This window comes from Mesitornis unicolor, unplaced genomic scaffold (assembly GCF_000695765.1).
Source record: "Mesitornis unicolor isolate BGI_N332 unplaced genomic scaffold, ASM69576v1 scaffold16914, whole genome shotgun sequence".
In the NCBI taxonomy this organism is placed as follows: domain Eukaryota; kingdom Metazoa; phylum Chordata; class Aves; order Mesitornithiformes; family Mesitornithidae; genus Mesitornis; species Mesitornis unicolor.
Genome location: NW_010178217.1, coordinates 30,486 through 49,013, shown reverse-complemented (window position 1 = coordinate 49,013; position 18,528 = coordinate 30,486). Strand labels below are relative to the sequence as shown.

The window sequence follows — 18,528 nt, the reverse complement described above, 5'->3', positions numbered from 1 at the left end:
TTCAACGTATAGCTGAGTTTTAACCCTCAGTGCTAGCTTTCCTACAGCAAGCGCCTACTCACAGGAAAGCAAATGCAGCTCACTGACACCAAGGTGAAGAACACCCCCTGCAATGGGAGAGCCCCAGTACTGGTAGGGGCATCCTGGAGTGACTCATTGCCCCAGCAGCCATCTACATGGGGGAAGCAGGAATCATAGGAAAGATCATACAGCGACCAGAAGGTCCATGACTACTGGAAAAACACAGGGGCTTTCACCCTCAGGCATTCACCTCTACCAATCTCTTTCATATCTGCACATATATTTTCCTCTCTTTTATAGTTTACAGAATATAGTCAGGTTTGGTACACTGGGAAAGGCATTGAAAATTATCTATTTTTGGATTGACAGATTTTAATTTTTTTGAAAACGTACTATGACGATCAAATATCAATGGTCTTATATGTATTTTCCAACCTAAATTATTCTAATATTATTTGTAATGTTTTAATAGCTCCTTCAATTATTCCCTTGAAGGGATTTCCTGCATGTATGTGTTTAGAGTCTTTGGGCCACAAATAAAACATTTTAAATGCCTGCTCAGATGAACTATCATCCATATACTGACCAATATGATTTCTCCACTTCAGTAAGTTATTATTAAGATAGATATCACTCAAATTCACTTTGAATGAGTTATATTCTTCATATGCTGCTCACTTAATCTGGTACTAAAGTTTGCACACACTGTCATTAGCTACAGTGTGATGTGTCCGCTTAATGCTTCTACCATGAAACACATACAATGTGAACAGCTGCCCATCTTTAATCTCCTTTAAAGTTTGATGGTATCATAGCAAATAACGAGGCTTGGGGTGCACAGCCTCACATTTTAAAACAGCCAGTACAACTCCAGAAGTGCAGAGCTGAGTTGCAGTGGGGAAGCTACCCACTGGGTGCTTACCAAAAGGATGTTAATCTATATAACCAATACAGCAACATAGGTTCTTCTCTTTTACTTTGTCAGAGGATGTTTTTGTTCCTCTAGTAGTTAACGAAAGATGATGTCTTTTGGTTTTCACCTTTAACTAATTTTACCTATCAGGTAGACATAGATATGGAAAACTTATCTGACATTCAAACATATTACAAACATGAATTGACATTGTTATTCACAGATAGCATGAAATATCACTATAAGCTGCATGAGGAAAACAGGAGAGTTTGGCAAGTCTAAGTTTGATTTGCATATATGTGGATACTTCTATAGAAAAGTAAGAAAATTGATTATTTTGATCAGGGAAGCACTTTTACTATTTTTTTTCTTCATCAGCTTCAAATTAGCCAGTTTCCTTCAGCTCCGATACTCTGAGAATGCTAAGAAATCTTCCAGTACTATCTGGCATCAGAGATGTTTCAGCTTATTTGTAGCTGAACAGGTTAATGTTCATCTTCTGAGGAAAAAATGGAAGTTTAATAACTTTGAATCATGTATTTTAAAACGTGTGTGAATTACAGGTGCTATTACAGGAAACAATAGAGGAAAAAAAATGCCAAGGTGGTTCGTGATTTTAGATCTATTCCTGAACAAGAGGTATATTAACAATCCCATCCTGAGATTAGTCCTAGGACCCAAGAGCTTCATCCCACTCATTCCCATCTCTTCAGTCAGCCTAACAGTAGATCACTGCTTCCATCTTCATCTGTCCTGGTATTAACCATTTTCATTTATCACCCACAACTGGTAAGCTTACATTAAGTAATGGTGTAAGAAATTATTTGTGCAGTATGGCACTGGGAAGTGATGGCATCAGAAAGGCCTCTTTGTACCTTTAGCTTTTGAGAAAAGACTATACATTTTATTGTCATTTATATGAGCTGTTGTATATGGTACATGAAAGTTCTCTTCTCATTGTACCAGGTTTTTATTTTAATTTTATTTAGAATTCACTTTGGAAAATGAATGTGGTATCAAAATGACAATTTCATTAAGAAATAGAGGCTGAAACACTTATGAGATGGAAGAAGATATCGAAGATTCTCTCACATTTTGGAATCTCTCATATTTCAGTTCTTTTTTCAAATTAGGAAGAGTAAGTTTTCAGTCAAAAGAGAGTACTGTACTAACACCAGATTGGACACCAGAATTAATTTTTTATTTGACTGGCACATAAGATGGGACGTACAGAGCCAGGAGCTGCACTGAGACCTCTTCTCCTAAATGAAGGGCACAAGAATCCAGGCCTTTCAGTGTACTGACAAGGGTGAGCGAAAATATTGTGTTTCAAACCAAATACTAGTTCTTCTGCTGTCTAGTGGAACAAGCCAATATTAATTTAAAACTTTTTTCTTATTTAATCTTACCCATTTACATGATGCCAAGGGCTTGCCTGAATATTACTGTGACCATATAAAATTTCTACGTACCTGTCATGCTTGCTTTCATATTTTGCTCTAAGCACAGTTGAACGAATAGTCCTTGAAGCTGGGATTACGTCTCATATACTTGTACAAGATCTTATATTACAAGACTTTTTTTTGAATTGAGCCTTTGGGAATTAACGTAGTAAAATTAAATAAAATCATGTCTATACTTTACAGATGCAGTTGGCAAAGATGGTAGTATAGCGGAATACTGTCTACCCCAAAGCCACAAATGCCCACAGAGATTTCTTTTTTTTTTTTTTTTTTTTCTTCAAAACACCTCAACTTCCATATAGGTATGAAGTTGTATATTGCATACTGCTCTGCCAAAATATCCTTTCCTTTTCAAATTTTCAGTGTTTGGTTTCTGCAGTCAATGTTCTGTGGGCTGCTAAAAGGCTGTGGATTAGGGGTCTGTTATAGTTTAGAAGATCATTCTGAAAATCGCAACTAATTAAACAGATAAATTGCAAAAGAAAAAATCTAGCCATAGGCACTCCAGTTACATCTCTCATCTGTGCTGAATTTGATCCCTTTCATACTGTAATATAAATTTAAAGGATCATACTGTTACTTTAACTATTCTGGCCAACATACTGCAGGGAAGTTAAAATTGCAAGGTTTCAAAAGAGTAGACAGATTACATTTTGGCAGAAGACTTCCATTTCTTCAAAGATGCAAACGTTAGCACGGGGGGGGGGGTGTCAAACCAAAACGACCAAACAATCCACACCAAACCCGGTTGCCTTCAAAGTCACATTGATGTAACTTAGAATATGCATTCAATACAAACACCCAAAATTCTGGAAATGCAATAGTGTCATATACAGGATGGATAGGGAAATATTTCTGCAGAACTATACTTCTGACTATGGACTAATTTCTTGTCCTTTTTTCTTTCCAGTTTCAAGCTCTCAGAATCTCACAGAGCTCTTTCAGAGGAGATGAGGCATATGCGAAAACACCCAAGTGCTAGCAGGCAGCACAGAATTTTCTAAATTTTGCTGTGCAATTCTATCTATGACAAAGTCTCACATCTTGACAAGTGGGGACAGCTGAAAGCAGACTGGTAAGCAATAACAGAGGGTACCTGTAAGGTACAGAGGCAGTTCAGAGCCTGAGTCCCTTAAGCGCTTTTGTCTGAGGCATTAAAATAACCGTGTTGCCCTTCCACAGTTGTGAACTGAGATATTGCATAGGGCTAACACCCCATTCAAAGGAGAATGAGTAAAACAAGTGATAATTCTACTTCAGTCTGCAGAAATTAGGAAAAGCAATCCTGCTGGTGTCATCAAGGCATGCCAAGAAAGCCACTGATATATTACTAATTTATTAGCTGCCTGATATGTTCTAAACATTATATGGATGAAGACGATGTGCTTTCAGCTAAGTGTTTATATAGTTAAATGGTAAGAATTGCTTAAGTAAGCACAGAAGGTCTAGGAATAACTCAGTACAGTCGCAGTATGATACAATAATCTACTTTTACATTTTCTTTCCTCCTCCTTAATTTTTCACTGACTTTAGATGACTAGAAAAACAGCAGGCTCTGACTGATTTGAAAGAGTGCTTTATACATTAGATGAGAAAGCTGTGAATGACAGGAAACTCCTCACCCTACGTCCTCAGTGCAGGTGCTCATTCTTGGGAGCAACAACGTCCTTCCAAGCAAAAGAAAAGGCTTCCTGCATAGAGCGGCCAAGGGAGATGGAGGCTGCATGGCTGGTTTTGGGGAGAGGTAAACGCACATGTGGGAGCAAGAGGGAACACACAGCCTTATCATCCATATCAGGCTTTAAGTCTAAAGTGTGCTTTAGCAACCCAATATATATTTCCAGTTTGTTACCTTCTGGAGGAGATTCCTTCTTCATGAACTATTCAGGCTTTCCAAATTGGGCACCATTTCTGATTGGTATGAATCCCTATGTAGAGGTTCACAGTGCTGAGAATACATGCAAGTACTATCATTGTGCTAGGAAGCATACATTTTGCTGAATAAAGAGGGCATATTTGCATCCAGGTTTCGGGGTGGGTTTTTTCCTATTTAAAGCATACTATTAACCACCTTCACCTTTGTCTGAAAATTTGCTGTCACATTGTTTTTTCAAAATATTTGCATTAAAATAAGGTTATACCTTGAAATCAGTTCAGAATGTGCATACCTAACATATAGACATACATATTCATACCCTTTCACACACCTCTCAGTGCCACTGAGGAGTGGGAGATTTAGCCTACTGTGTTCTTAGCTATACACCCCCAACTAGATTTATCATTCCTTGGTAAAGCTAGAAAAGAATTAGCTTACTCATTTTATTCATTAGTTATAAGAAAATGTACTGTTATGCTAAAACTTGTAAGTGTTCTGCCTTTGAAAGGTTATTCATTTGAAACTTTTCCAACCCTACTATTGTTATGCAGGTAGGCAGACACTGCATTTCCTAAACAAAGGATCAGCCTGCGCTCACCACTAAAATGTTCTAAAACAGTTCTAAAACAGTTCTAAAACAGTTCGTTAGTTGCCCATAACCTCATCTTTTTGCTTAATTTCCATTTTTATTGCTTTATTTTTGTGGTGTTATTATTTATTGTTTAAATACAAATTCTCATTCTGAGGAAGTGTCTGTTATGCATCATATTTCACTACCAACTCTCAAGCATCTTACTATCTAAAAAAAGCATAAGCAAAGAAGGGTCATTCAGGAGGTCATTACAATGAGCAAATTCAGAGCTAGAAAATGGACTTAAAGACCATTATCTGAACACCTTGGACCAGATCCACGGAAAAGTATGAAAATACATTTTACTTAATGCCCCATCTAGCTTTCCTGGAAACCAGAGTCATGAGAACAAAGATAATAATGCTGTACTATTTACACTTTGATTTAATTATCTTGTTCTTCCTGAATAGATTATGCCTTCAACACCATCATTTCCGCTAACAAGTGAAGGAAATAAGTAACGTGAACATTTTTCAAAGACTTGCCAACTGTTAAATTTCTGAAAGTAAGTTTTAAAAAACTATGGATTATATTATTTAAAGGATCTTCAGAAGACAAAAACAATCTCCTAGGACTTTATTTATAACTATTGTAAGTTCATAGTTCATTATCCACCATCATAAACACAAGGAACTTTAAACTGGACTAAAATTTACTGAAAAAAAAAAAGACTAATGTTATTACCGTATTGACATTTTCTATTATTCTTCTAAAATCTATCAAACAAATACCAGCTGGAGAATGCAGCCACTTGAGACAACACTAAAGTAAAGAAAGTCTACCTCAATATTTACATATTAATGTAATAAAACAACGGTGGCTGGAAAATCTTGGTAGTAAAACAGTTCATTCCTACATTGATCATCTTCCATGCAACATTCAAATATTTTTGGAACTCTGCAAATACTGAAGCACAGACAGTTTGTTATATTTTTGCACCTATTTCTGGGTTAACTAATATCAGATAATATTGCATACTAATAGATGTAACTATTTATCATGTTAACTTTATAGAACATTAATACACTTAAATACATGTCAATCACTATCTAATCTAATAATAATATCAAGCTGCATCTAATCTAATAATAGTGAAAGTCTAGAAGTTGCACATTTTGTCAGGTTGGATATAGTAATTTAACTATATGTTAAACCTGCATAACTTGCACTATAGAAAGTAACTTTTTATGCTCTGAGTCTATTAATAAGGAAAAGTGGCACTTACCTAAATATTTAATAACACATGTCACTATAAAAGCGACATACTCTGTCTCTACATATCAGTTGGATTTTTTTTTAGTGTAAATAGCTTCCATTAAATAGGAAGTTAGTAAAGTTAAGGGTACTCAGGGAAACATGAAAATATTTAGCTACTACAAAAAAATATATATGCATTGAATAATAAAATTGATACCAAGTAAAAGAATTAATGTGTAGTATATATATGTGATCAAAATATCTTTACTGACCTACACATACATATGAAAGTGTATGTATTTACTTAAAATATAGGCATATATGTATTTATTCAAATTCAAGATCCTAGACATTCATGAACTTAGACATAATTAGAAATTATATGTATTTCTATGCTAAACAAGTCTACATACCCACAAATACAAACATATGTAGTATTGTTTTTATATACTAACACAAGCACTATAAATATGCACATAAAATGAGAAAAATATATAGACACACATATTTACATGTATGCACATAATATATTAATATGTAAGTCCAGAAACCAATATTCCTGGATTGTCAACCCAACTGTTTGTACGAGTATATGTACAATAATGTAAATGCTGGATTACTATGGTATCACAGTATACCAGTTAATGATCTGGCTGCAACTACAAAACAAAGCCAAATAAAAATAGTTGGAAAGCTTGAACACATATTTTGCCAGTATCTCTGCAAAGACATTTAAATAGGAAAAGTTTTTAATTTCATAATAAACATAGCAGGGAAGTAGACCTATTTTTGTGCTCTATTTTTAGAAACTGTGTACTTGACCAAGTAAGACTCCAACCTTTACACAGTCAAAGTAGGCTTATAAGAGCCGAATGCAATTGTTTCTACATAGATACAGTTTATGGCTGCTTCCCACCAAAAAAATATTTGTGAGTAATTGAATTGACACCGTAGAAAACCAAGCCCTTGCATCCTGAATCTACAGTGTAGGAAAGACAGAAGTGCATGGATTCTGCCACTAAAACTAGATGAAAACCACACAAACAAGAAGCTCCCTTTTGTTCCTGGAATTGCTGAGTGTCATTCAGAAGCCTGCCCTGCCTTCCTAAACATGCCCAGTACACGTCAGCACTAATAAAACTCAAACAAAAACATGGAGAACCACAGCTGACCTACAGCAGTTCGATTCAACAAAAGATCTTTCTTGACTAAGCAGTACGAAAATTGTGCCAAAATTACTTTTTGGCAAGAATATACGTGTCAGTGGCCACATTCTCAGTAAATATGAAGCTGAGTTAAAATATTGGTTTCAGTGGAGTTATGCTTGCTTTACACCACTTAAAAATATGACTTACCATAGATCTTCCTCTTTTGTTCTACCTCTTCATGGCTCTTTGCTAATATTAAATGGGAAATACCTTTTCATCCAGACCTTGTAACTTCTCCCTTAAATATTCTCTGCTGTTGAAAATAGCCCTTATATTCTTATTTTTCTTATAATCTTCTTGAGTATAAACATATCTATAGAACAATGGTGATTTCTATGAATTTTCTCTGAAAAAATGAATGAACTTTTCAATTGTCTTTTCTTTTCCACTGCAACCAAAAAAAGCAGAAAGAAACAGTATCAAAAGGAATTAGCTATAAATATTTTCACTGAGATAATATGGTGAGGTAAGCATAAGCATTTGCAGTTTCTATTTTTAAAGCTGTCACTGTTTATACAGCAAATAATAATTAATACCACAATTTTGACCGCCACCTCGTAAATTCAGTGTATCACCAGGATATTTCCTGTTTTCTGTACTGGCCATGGTTTATCGCTATTCCATTTTTAATATGCATCTGTCTATGATCTACTTAAAAAAAAACACCCAATAACACATCTATATACATTAAACCAACTATAAGCATGAAGGTATGTGTTTGTGTAGCTAAGCAAGAAAAGATCACTCCTGGAAGAACACGAGTGCCTTCAACTCCCTCTGCCCCAGCACAAATTGAGAAAGAAAAGCATCTCTCAGTGTTGGAGCAGTAGCTGCCAAAGGAAAACACTTTCTCATGTTCAGATGTCCACAACTGTTATTACATTGACTGTTAAAGTGTAGACGCATCTGTTGGACAAGTGTACAGAACTCCTAATTAAAGGGGTTCATTTTGCCACAAAAGGAGCTAGATTGTAACAGCATCTTTTGTCCTATGCTTAATGAAGGGTGAGATATTGTTTAAATAATTAGTAACAGCGCTGGAAGAGAATGCAAGTAATTAGCATAGCTTGACACCCAGAGCAACACCAGTTGCTGTTGTTAGCATCAACGATGTGTCGATTTAAAAGAAAAATCACAAGAAAGAGGTGTCACTTGAAGCAGTTTGCTTTACTTTTTTAAAGATACAATTAACCATCCATTTCTGAATGAATCCACTATACTATTGGCTACCGCATGCTCCTTCTTTTAGAATTGTTTTTAAAGATTTGGATAGCCTATCTATCAAACTCCATGTATTTTAAAACCCCGCAGCAGCAATATAGCAAGCAACAACCTATTTTTTCAGGTGGGGATTTTCTGATCCACTTGAACATTAAATTTGTCAATGGCGCAGCACATTATCTGTAAATTAACAAAGACCATCTGCAAGCTCATACCTCAGATTTACATTAGCAGCACGACCAGTGACTCAAGGGGTTGTATCACCACTTATGAAGGAGGAGACGTGAACGTGAAAACAGACCTGAAATTCTTGCCTCTCAGCTACCAAACCCTGGTGTGAACAGGTATTGTTCCTTCACTCCCGAGGGATAGATGCCAATCTATGGAACTTAAAATCTCATTGATATATAAAAGAGTATAATTATCTGAGCTTGAAGAGGCAATGAGGAAAAGAAAGACATAGTTTTCAGGTTACCTTCTTATGAACAGAGAATGGTTGCTGGATATGGATGGAAACCACCTAGCATGTTGCTCCTGGGCTCAAAGCATAAACGTGTCATAACTGCTGCCATAATTGGTATGACTGATGTCATCGCTGGCAGTAGCAAAGTGAAATAGGCTTCCTCATAACAAAGGAGATAGGAACCCCATTTCATGTAGTTTAATATTTATCTGTATAAAGTAGTTTTAGATAGTTTGGGTACAAAGAAAGCCCACACCTCAAAAAATAAAATGTGCAGATATTATAAACAATGATAGGAGTTGCCACTAGAAAGAAAGTTATTTGACACAGACCTACGCTAACCATTAAATTAGTACTTGAATTACTCTTCGAGATGGCTGGTGGAAAGTACTTTATTAGGCTTCTGCCAAGGTAGCTAAATTGTGTAACATCTAACATCAATGCTGCTTGCCTGAGATACCCATTCAGAGTTTGCTTAGGCATCTTGGCACAGCCAAGCCTTAGACCATGCAAAAATACCATCATTTATTTTTTCTATCTGCAATACAAAGACAAAGATGTCAGGAGAAGATAAATGCCTTTTAAAGTCTTCTTTCAAGACTCGCCATATCTAAGTACATCAACACTAAGAAATGTTTAATATTTATTGACATCCTCAAAAATACACTTATCCAGTATTTAAGCCTGAGAGTATTTCATGTTAAGTAGTGCATTCCTACTTATGTAAAGTTGATAAACAATACAACTGCTCAGCCACTGGTAGCCTCCTAAAATGGTAGCACCTGTTAAGGATATAAGCCTGTTGGATTATTGAAAAGCACTGTAAGTCCACGCACCTTCTATTCACTTTTATAGTTCATGTGCCATTTTGTCAATGGGTAGATTCTTACATATTAAAATAACAAACCAGCTTAGGAAAAAAAAAGAAAGAAAGCAAAAATAACAACTCCTCCTTAGTAAATAAAAGTGTCTTTAAGAGATGAAAGGAAGTTATGAGCTCCAGGTAAAGAATTATCTTTCATTATGTTAATATAAACACAGAATATGACCTGCTTGTTTGCACATGCATAGGGGCACAAAACCCACAAAGCGTGTACATGCAGATTTCACCTGCACTCACATTAAGTTATCATAAACACATGTGCAGCCACATTTTTTTGGCTGAAGGTCTTTAAGAAAACCCTCTGAGATAGTTAAACCTGTTAATTTAGTTTCTTTTTCCAGCTCTGAAATTCCATGTGGGAAGGCTGACAGATCAGCTTTTCCCTCCAGATTTCTTGGCTGCAGTCCATCTTTAAAAAATTCCCCCCCAGCTACGCAGAGGCACATGCAGACTGTCCGGAGGGAGTGGGTGGAGGAAAGCATGGGGTGCTTAATTCCTGCCTTTGCTTTGCAGCAGCACCTAAACTGGCATGAGAGGAATGTACATCCAGGTGGGTGGGAGGCCACTCCATGGTCTTGCTGTTCAGTGGGATCTGTGTCTCCCCCAGCAGCCCAGAGAGCTACCAGAGCCCCCTGCGATCTGGCTGCCCACTGCCACCCCATCCAGGGCACCCTGTGCAGAGCCAGGGGGCTGGCAGAACCACACAGCTACCTGGCAGGGGATGTGCCAGGAACTCCTCGAACCATGGGAATGCCACAGGAAGCTTGGAAACAATTTTGGTTTTGTTTCCAGGGCTGCGCCGCCTGCGAATGCGAGTGAGAGGCAACATGGGAAGAGCAGAGCCGGCATTCGGTTTCCCTGGCTGGGCAGGCAGCTGGCAGCCCTGAAGCCAGCACAGATAAATGCATCTCCTGTTAGCAGCAACGCGAAGGACTTTTCACAATGAAAGCAACCAAATGAAAAATAATCAACAGCAAAGCATATGCAATGAATGCCTGACATTTCAGTCAGCCTCTGTGTATGTGCAGTCAGCACTAAGCCTTGCCAGCTGCCACAAATAAAGCCGTAGGTAGATAAGAAAATTCACCTAAGCAGTAGCATATGCTTCATATTCTTTACAATAGCTATAGAAAAATCAAAACAAAACTGAGGAATCTTTCTTTAAGCAAAAACTGACACCTTTTCAATGGTGATGAGCAAATGGACATATAAATCTGTAAGTGTGTCTTGTCCGACTAGAGACCATGCACCTATATTTCCCAACTCCTGCCCAAATGAGGAATTTAGCATGCAACCAAAGGGCACTTTACTTCCCAACCACACGCTGCTTGGCCAGAAAGGCTGATAGGTAGCACTAACCTTTAGCTTGTCATAGCGCTCGCTTAAAGCTGCCACCTGATGTTCACGGTGACGCCCGACCAGTTTACACAAGGCACAGATTAACTGGTCGTCGGTCACGCAGTACATGTTAACTTTCTCATCCTCATGCTCCAAGCACATTAATCCCCTGATGTGAGAGTCCGGGATGGGCTCAATGAGCCGGTGGCCGGTGAACGGCTTCTTGTTGGGGTGAGTGGCTTTCAGGCACTCCTCGCAGTAGGACACCTCACAGGTAACACAGGTTTTCACCGCCTCCTGGGCAGGGTCCTGGTCGCAGAACTGGCAGAGGACCTTCTCGCAGGACGACATGCTGTTGCTATCGAACGCCCGCTCCCGGCGGGTCTCACTGGGAGAATTAGGCCCGCTGACTGAGGCTTTCTGAAACCTGTCGATGATGTTCTGCAGCGTGACGTTGCGCTTGAGCCCGTCTAGACCGCGCTGGCTGAGGGTGATGACATAGCGGCAGGTCGGGCACTGGAAGGCGGTGATAGACTCCACTGGCTCGTTGGTGGCGCAGTGGGAGACCAGGATGCGGTGCGCGCAGTTGAAGCAGAGGCTGTGAGCGCAAGGCAGCAGCAGCGGGTCTTCAAACAGCTCCAGACAGATAGGGCAGGTCAGTTCCGACTCCAGTGTTTCCATCTTCAGGCAAAGCTTTCCTGTGGTGTCAGCGAAATCCAGGGAAGCTGATCAGCTATCTGGAAACACATGTAAAATTCGATTAGGCGAGGGAGAACATGAGGGGTCAGCTGTGGGGGGTTGTCAACTTTCGCCATTGCTCCTGGGGCTATCAACTCACCGTGCCAGGCGGGAGAGCAATCTAAAGTTTTGAACCTGCACATGCACACATCAAGGTATTTAAAACTGGACTGCTTTTTTTTTTTCTTGCCTCTGTTCCCTTAAGAATGCCAAACGAAAAGCTCCTTCTCAATTTCTTTCTTTTTCCTAATGCGATCAAGGAAAACAGCAGATGTTTCTGTGCATTATTAAAACCCCAAATGATGACCTTCAAACAGTCTATTACAGTAAAATCAGATTTCTTCTGCAGATGCTGCTTTTAGCTTCACTAATCTACTAGTAAAACTTTTTTAAAAAAACTTCACCTTTGTATAGCATTGTGCAAAGATTAGTCTGGAGTATTATAACCAATAACCTTAAGTCTCTCACTGCTATTAGAATTAACAGTTATTTTCACAGATTGAAATGTTCATTTGCTATTACAGCAATAGTAAATATATGTCTGAAAATATGCAGGGAATAATGTTTCTAGGAAAGCATGTGATATCTTTTTACATACTGTATATATCATACATATATCTTATACTAATATATTCCTCCTATGTATTTTAAGAACATACACAGCTATACTTTTGTGCATATGTACCTGTACATATATGCACAAACTTACATCACATACATATTTGCAGAAAGATAAATATAGCCAAAGGATCACACAGCATTGTAACTGAAATGCCTAAAGGTGGATGGAGCAAATGATAAACAGTAGTTTAGCCCAGATTTCTCATGATCCTCACCTATAATACAAGAAGAGCCTCTAGAAAGTAAGAGTGTGAAATGTGTGATTTGCTCAGGGGTTTGTGTGCATGTGTGCTTGCACTTTTGTGTGAGCACTCTCTATTGCTAAAACTTATGAACTACCGCTTGCTTTACTAGCCTCATTAATCACCTGAAGTGGACTAGGAATCAATGACTTTTAAATGGGGGGCATGGGATTTCCTCGAGAAGGCAGCAGTATACCTCTGTCAGAGATCAACTGAAACTTCATTTTGTTTCCTTTCCTGTGCTCGGCGTTACAGAGAGTGGTTTTGAAAGAGTCGCCCTACGTAGCTCTCCCTGCCTAAGCTCCTGTCAAGGGCCCGTCGCCGCCGCAAGCAGACAGGTCAGTGAAGCAGAAGCAAAGGCCCTGCTTCACAATCACAGAGCTGTACCTCTTCACAGTACAATCTATTTAAGCTTTGTTGCTCATAACTGAGGACGGCTTCAGATGGCACAGCTGCATCGTCTTTACACTGTAAAGTCATTGTTCAGTTGTGTGAACCCTTGCCTCCTCCCCTGACCAGGGAACAGGAGGGCTGGACAAGAATCCCCCACAAACAAACCTTGGCTCATTAAGGGCGAGGAGAGCTCAGGGCTCATTAGCAGCCTTGAGAACCAAGCACACTTGAACCTTCTGTACCTCATGACAATTAGTGTGGGGAGTGCGGTGGCAGTGACAGGAATGCTACCTATAACCCCAGTATGAACCACAGCAAAAAGGAGAGTTCAGCAAACAGAGGCGAGGTTCAGACTGCCCATCGGTATTTAGTCCTGCTGCTCTGTGGGAACAGCAGCAAGGCGTCTGTTCCAGAGGTATGCTTAGAAATTGGGATACTTTGCCTCTTTGCAATAATGCGCCTTTTTATTCTGCCAAGAAATCTGAGCATTCAAAAAATGCACTGACCCCCTCACAAAATTTGCTTTCCTGTATTTCTGTGATGCTGATCTTACTTGAAATAAAGTTCAGGTTGCCAAAGACTAATTCATTTATAACTATCCATCAGCTGCCATAATTGTATGGTGCATCTGGTCAAAATTAAAGGCCTGGCAATTTGATATAAGCAAGAAGACAACTCCCCTCCTCTCTCCTCAGCCATAGCCCCAGAGCACAGAAAAGATGAAAGCCTTTTCTGCAAATGAAGACCAGTTTGTCTTTCCTCCTTTTCACTTTCTGTATCATAGAAGTCCCAGAAGATCGAAATCTCATTCACATTGTTTGAATCCCTTCCACACCACAACTGTGTACCTCATCATTCACTTATCCTGCAAGCTGAATGCTGCACTGGGAACAGGAGAAGAGGACTTGAGGTTGTCAGGAGACAACGTTTTAAAAAGACAGACTAATCATTGCTCACCTATTGGCAGTTCAGTGAAAACCTGCCAACCTCTCGGGTTTGTTTCTTAGGGCCATGTTTGGGATACAGAGCTGTCTTCCATGCTACCCTTTCTGTATGAAATCCTTTCCGCTCTTTGGTGTGTCAAAAGGTTTCATTCATTCAGCTTCCTTCTTAAAGCACCATTATTTTTAACCAAAGTGGTTTTTTTATAGTACTCATTAAAAAGTAAGGTACAGCTAAAAAGATAAAACCAGCAGAAAACCATTTGTATCACTGCCTCATGGAAAGGTGTTCGAAGCACTGTTGTGGCTCTACACAAATACCACTGTTTCAGCTGATGACTAATTCTGGTCTAACTGACCTGAATGAGCAGCAGCTTAGCCCTGACTAATGCTATTCAGTATGAGCAAGGCTGCCAAAATCTTAGACTGTAAGTGTCTTGGAATAAAAGCCTATCTTCCAAGGTAATCAAAATTGAGCACACTGACAGAAACCAAAAAATGACATTTCCCTGTTTTCTTTTGCAGTTGCCAGTAAGTCAAAACACACTGCATCTGGGACTGAATAATGGATCCTTTAAGAGGCATGGAAGAGGGGCTACATTACTCTTTAATCAACCACAGTTCTGCTTTTACTTTTAGGTTGGTGCCTGAACTACAAAGCATGCTGCTGATCCAGCTACAAATTCTTGCAAACTCACTGGCCCTTGCGTTAAAGTTTCATATTCAATAATTTTATTTTTTTTTTCTTGAGAGTGGTAGAGAATCCATAGCTACAGCAAACTAGAAGATTAGGTAGAAACTCAATACACATGGTTTATATATGCACATGGTTATATTCCACATTCAACATGACCTATAAACTGAAAGCCACATAGGCAGTCTCCAGACACAGAAAGGAAAGAAGGAATTTTGAGTGCATAATTTTGTACTTGCAAAAATATGGTATTACTGACAGAAAATTATACTATTACCAAAATGTCATTGAAATGGGTATTATTTTTCTACCCACAAGAGGTAGTTTTAAGAACAGATATCAAAGTAAAAGTGACTGTCAAAAGACAAGTGTTTAAAAATCAAAAACATACTTAAGTAACTTTGGAACTGACATCTCCCCAGCATACAAAGATTAGTTATGCAATATGTGGTAAGCAATACAGTAAATGAAATCCCAATCTCTATGTAGTTCATGGTAAGACTTCTACTAATCCTAGCAGAATTAGCATCTTTGTACCTCTTCTTTTCAGCATGACGTATTTTGCAGATGGTATTACTGCCTTCAGTTGCACGGAGGTGCACCCAACACTTTTCAGAAGTAAAGAGACAGAAGATAAATTAAAACTAAAGCTGAACTAGATAAATTTTTACATGTTAAGTACCAGTAGAGATTAATAGAAATAAAAATCTGTCAAGCTATTTAATTACTAGATGCAAAAATGCTGTATTACACCTTCCATTTGTTTTATACTTGAGAAATTATGGATCAGAGATACTACCAAAGTTTAGAAGACTGTTACCGCTGATCTCAATGAGACCCTAGTAATCAAAAGCCCAAAAACACATCACCGGAAGAGGACATAAAATATGCATTTCGTCGCTCTTTGAAACACTAGTATTTATAGGAAGCTCTGGTGATTTGGTGGCCTTGAAATCAGCCCAGGGTGGACTGAAGGCTGACTCCTGATTTTTCATTGCCAGTGTTATGGATGATCTCTATGCTTTAAGGGCAGAAAGCGGTATATAGAAGCAGCAGGATAAAAATACCAGAAAGTGCTGGTGGGGGAAGACCTCTATGAACCAGAACTGTAAGCACTTCCTCACAGGGAGAAATCCACTTCTATATACTGAAGAAATCACATGCTGTTATAAAGATATTGCAAACCAGATACTGCTACGTGAAGCTGTTCTTTTCTCACAGCCAATACCCCTATATGGCTCCTGCACTCAAATGACAATCAGAAAATTGTAATTAATGTCCAAAACAATTATCCTCCTAATCTCCTTGGGAAAAAAACTTATATCCAGCAGTAACACCATAGCACCTAGTGATGCTACAGTAATAAAATGCTTCAGGAAGGCTAAGACCATTCTTTAAAGTTGGATCTGAATAGAACATTTCAGCCTAACTGGTTATACTCACTAGGGAGGTTGACTGGTGACCTGACATGGTCTTTACATTTAACTGTTTTTCATTGGTGTTAGCTAGATGATCAGTAAGATCAATATTCATTTACATTTGTTGTATTAACAAAGCAATTATAGTGTTGTATCTTCAAAGAACATTCTTTACTTTAACTCAGTATATTCAAGCTAGAACATGGTATTTCTGAAGTGTTAATATAACGTCTGAGGTTAAATGGCTAAAATATAGAACTACACTAAAAATGAATGTGTCAAAAATTCCAGTATACCGAGGTCACTTTTTGTCAGCTAAACACCACAGAATTCTCCCCATGCAGAATAAATCATTAGCTATTAGAATAAAGTTAGCAGGCAATGTTTTAGTGTGCAATGTTTTAGTGTGCCACACATTGCCTCCTGCTGCTTTTCTATTCCAGCTGCTTCTACAGCCTTCAGAGGGGTCTAACAGGAGTGAAAAAGTGGTGGAAGAGAATGTCCTACAAAGGTCTGCTTTCCACTCTAGTAAAGGTGGAGCTCATAGAATGAATTCAAGCTGCATCAGAGAACTTTTAAATTATAGTGAACTCAGTGACACTGAAGGAGGAAATAGAGCTGTAGGCCATTCTGAGAATTTTAAGCATCTTAACAACAAACAGCACTGGGCAAAAAAGCCAGACTTGTGGCATGTTCCAAAATTCCTTGATATGCTATCTTTCCGGCAAAATCACAGTTTATCATGTTTTGGCAAATTATGGCCAAAATACACCCAAGCAGGTTTGAATAGCAATTTTCCTAATAATATTTTCTAACTTTTTTTTTTTGTTAAAGTTAGTACCAAATGGCATAGTAAGGCTATTTCAGCCCTGGTCCTCCAAACTCATATAGAGAAATGTTCATAAACGGAGACAAAACCACAGGCTAAATTAAAGATCAAACACTTGAAGATCAAGTATTTTTGTAGAAAACACTTGCCAACTTTTTCAGTTAGAAAGTAACATTTTTTAAACTGCCATTATATGAATATGAAATGAAATTTTGTATGAAATATGAACATGTAAGTATGAAAGGTAATAAAATGCATTATGCATGTATGCATGCATGTGTGTGTGCATACATATATGTATCCTAGGTTTATAGTGCAAGAGAAATTACAGTCAACACACACACTACTCCTGAATAAAATATGGTAAGTGCTTAAGCAGGCTACTATCATAGTACACAGCTGTAGTTTTCGAAGTGGCAGTACTTTTCTGTTAAGTGCACTATAAAAGGATAATTTTAAATTTATGTTCTTGTCATAAAATCTGCTATGGGCAATAAAAAAAAGCAATTTCTTCTGTGAGCTCTAGGAAAAAAAAGAAAAAGAAAGAAAGAAAGAAAGAAAGAAAGAAAGAAAGAAAGAAAGAAAGAAAATGCTATTCTTTTTGCCATTTTCTATCCTGTTCTAGGATATACACAAAATTGTCTTGGAGACAACTTTTCCTTCCAACAAGTGAGTGTGATTGTTTCACATCACATTCAAGAAACATTTCAGATGTGATTAAGCCAATGGACTGCCTCATAGCCCAGTTCATCTCAAGTCCATTACAGCTTTTACCTTCTGTAGCACAGACATTGAAGTCTATGAGCACTTGTGATGCTAGTGATTGCCAGCAGCACAGCCAGTGAGATTGTTGGGTAAGTTGTATAACCTCTGCAAGTAGTGTAAAATGAACTGATAAACAAAACTCAGAATTTTTTCTTCGAAAATCTTTAATGAATATTTCTATTATGCTAAAGAAAGCAAGCTGCACATATCCTGAAGCAAGCAAATACTTGTTTTCCCACTGGTCTTTATCAAAGCTGTGCAAATTAATAAATATTCAAAGGATAGTGCTGTTCAACAGCTCCTGATATGCAAAAACAAATACTCAACATAAAAGAAAAGGACTAGTTTATCCTATGCATACATTTTTAGTGACAGAAGAACGATTAGCTGCCTTGTCTAGCAGCAAGTTACATACAGTGTTTCCATGATGTTGAGATAGTTGTTTGCAACATTTAAAGGAGATTAATACAGCAAAAGCACATCTGGTATGCTGTTTGTAGTGATGTAAAGCCAACACAACATCCCTCTTTGGTTGAAACCTTTGCTAGTAGGAGAATATATTTTCAAAACCCCAAATCCTGTATGTAATTCAGTGAGACAAGAACATCTCACAGAATTAAGGTCTTTGGCACAAATCACATGTTCCTTCTCATGGGAGCTAAAACAACAACTG

General features: G+C 38.1%; 1 protein-coding gene across 1 annotated transcript in view; it reads right to left on the bottom strand.

The window, feature by feature from the left end:
- The window catches only part of LOC104538982 (E3 ubiquitin-protein ligase Midline-1), a gene marked incomplete at its 3' end in the record, with an annotated part of 77,984 nt that extends 66,032 nt beyond the window's left edge, over window positions 1-11,952 (bottom strand). Inside the window, exon 1 of the mRNA XM_010182381.1 lies at window positions 11,236-11,952. Coding sequence (XP_010180683.1) covers window positions 11,236-11,895 — 660 coding nt within the window. The remainder of the gene's footprint in view (window positions 1-11,235) is intronic.
- Window positions 11,953-18,528: the final 6,576 nt, after the last annotated feature.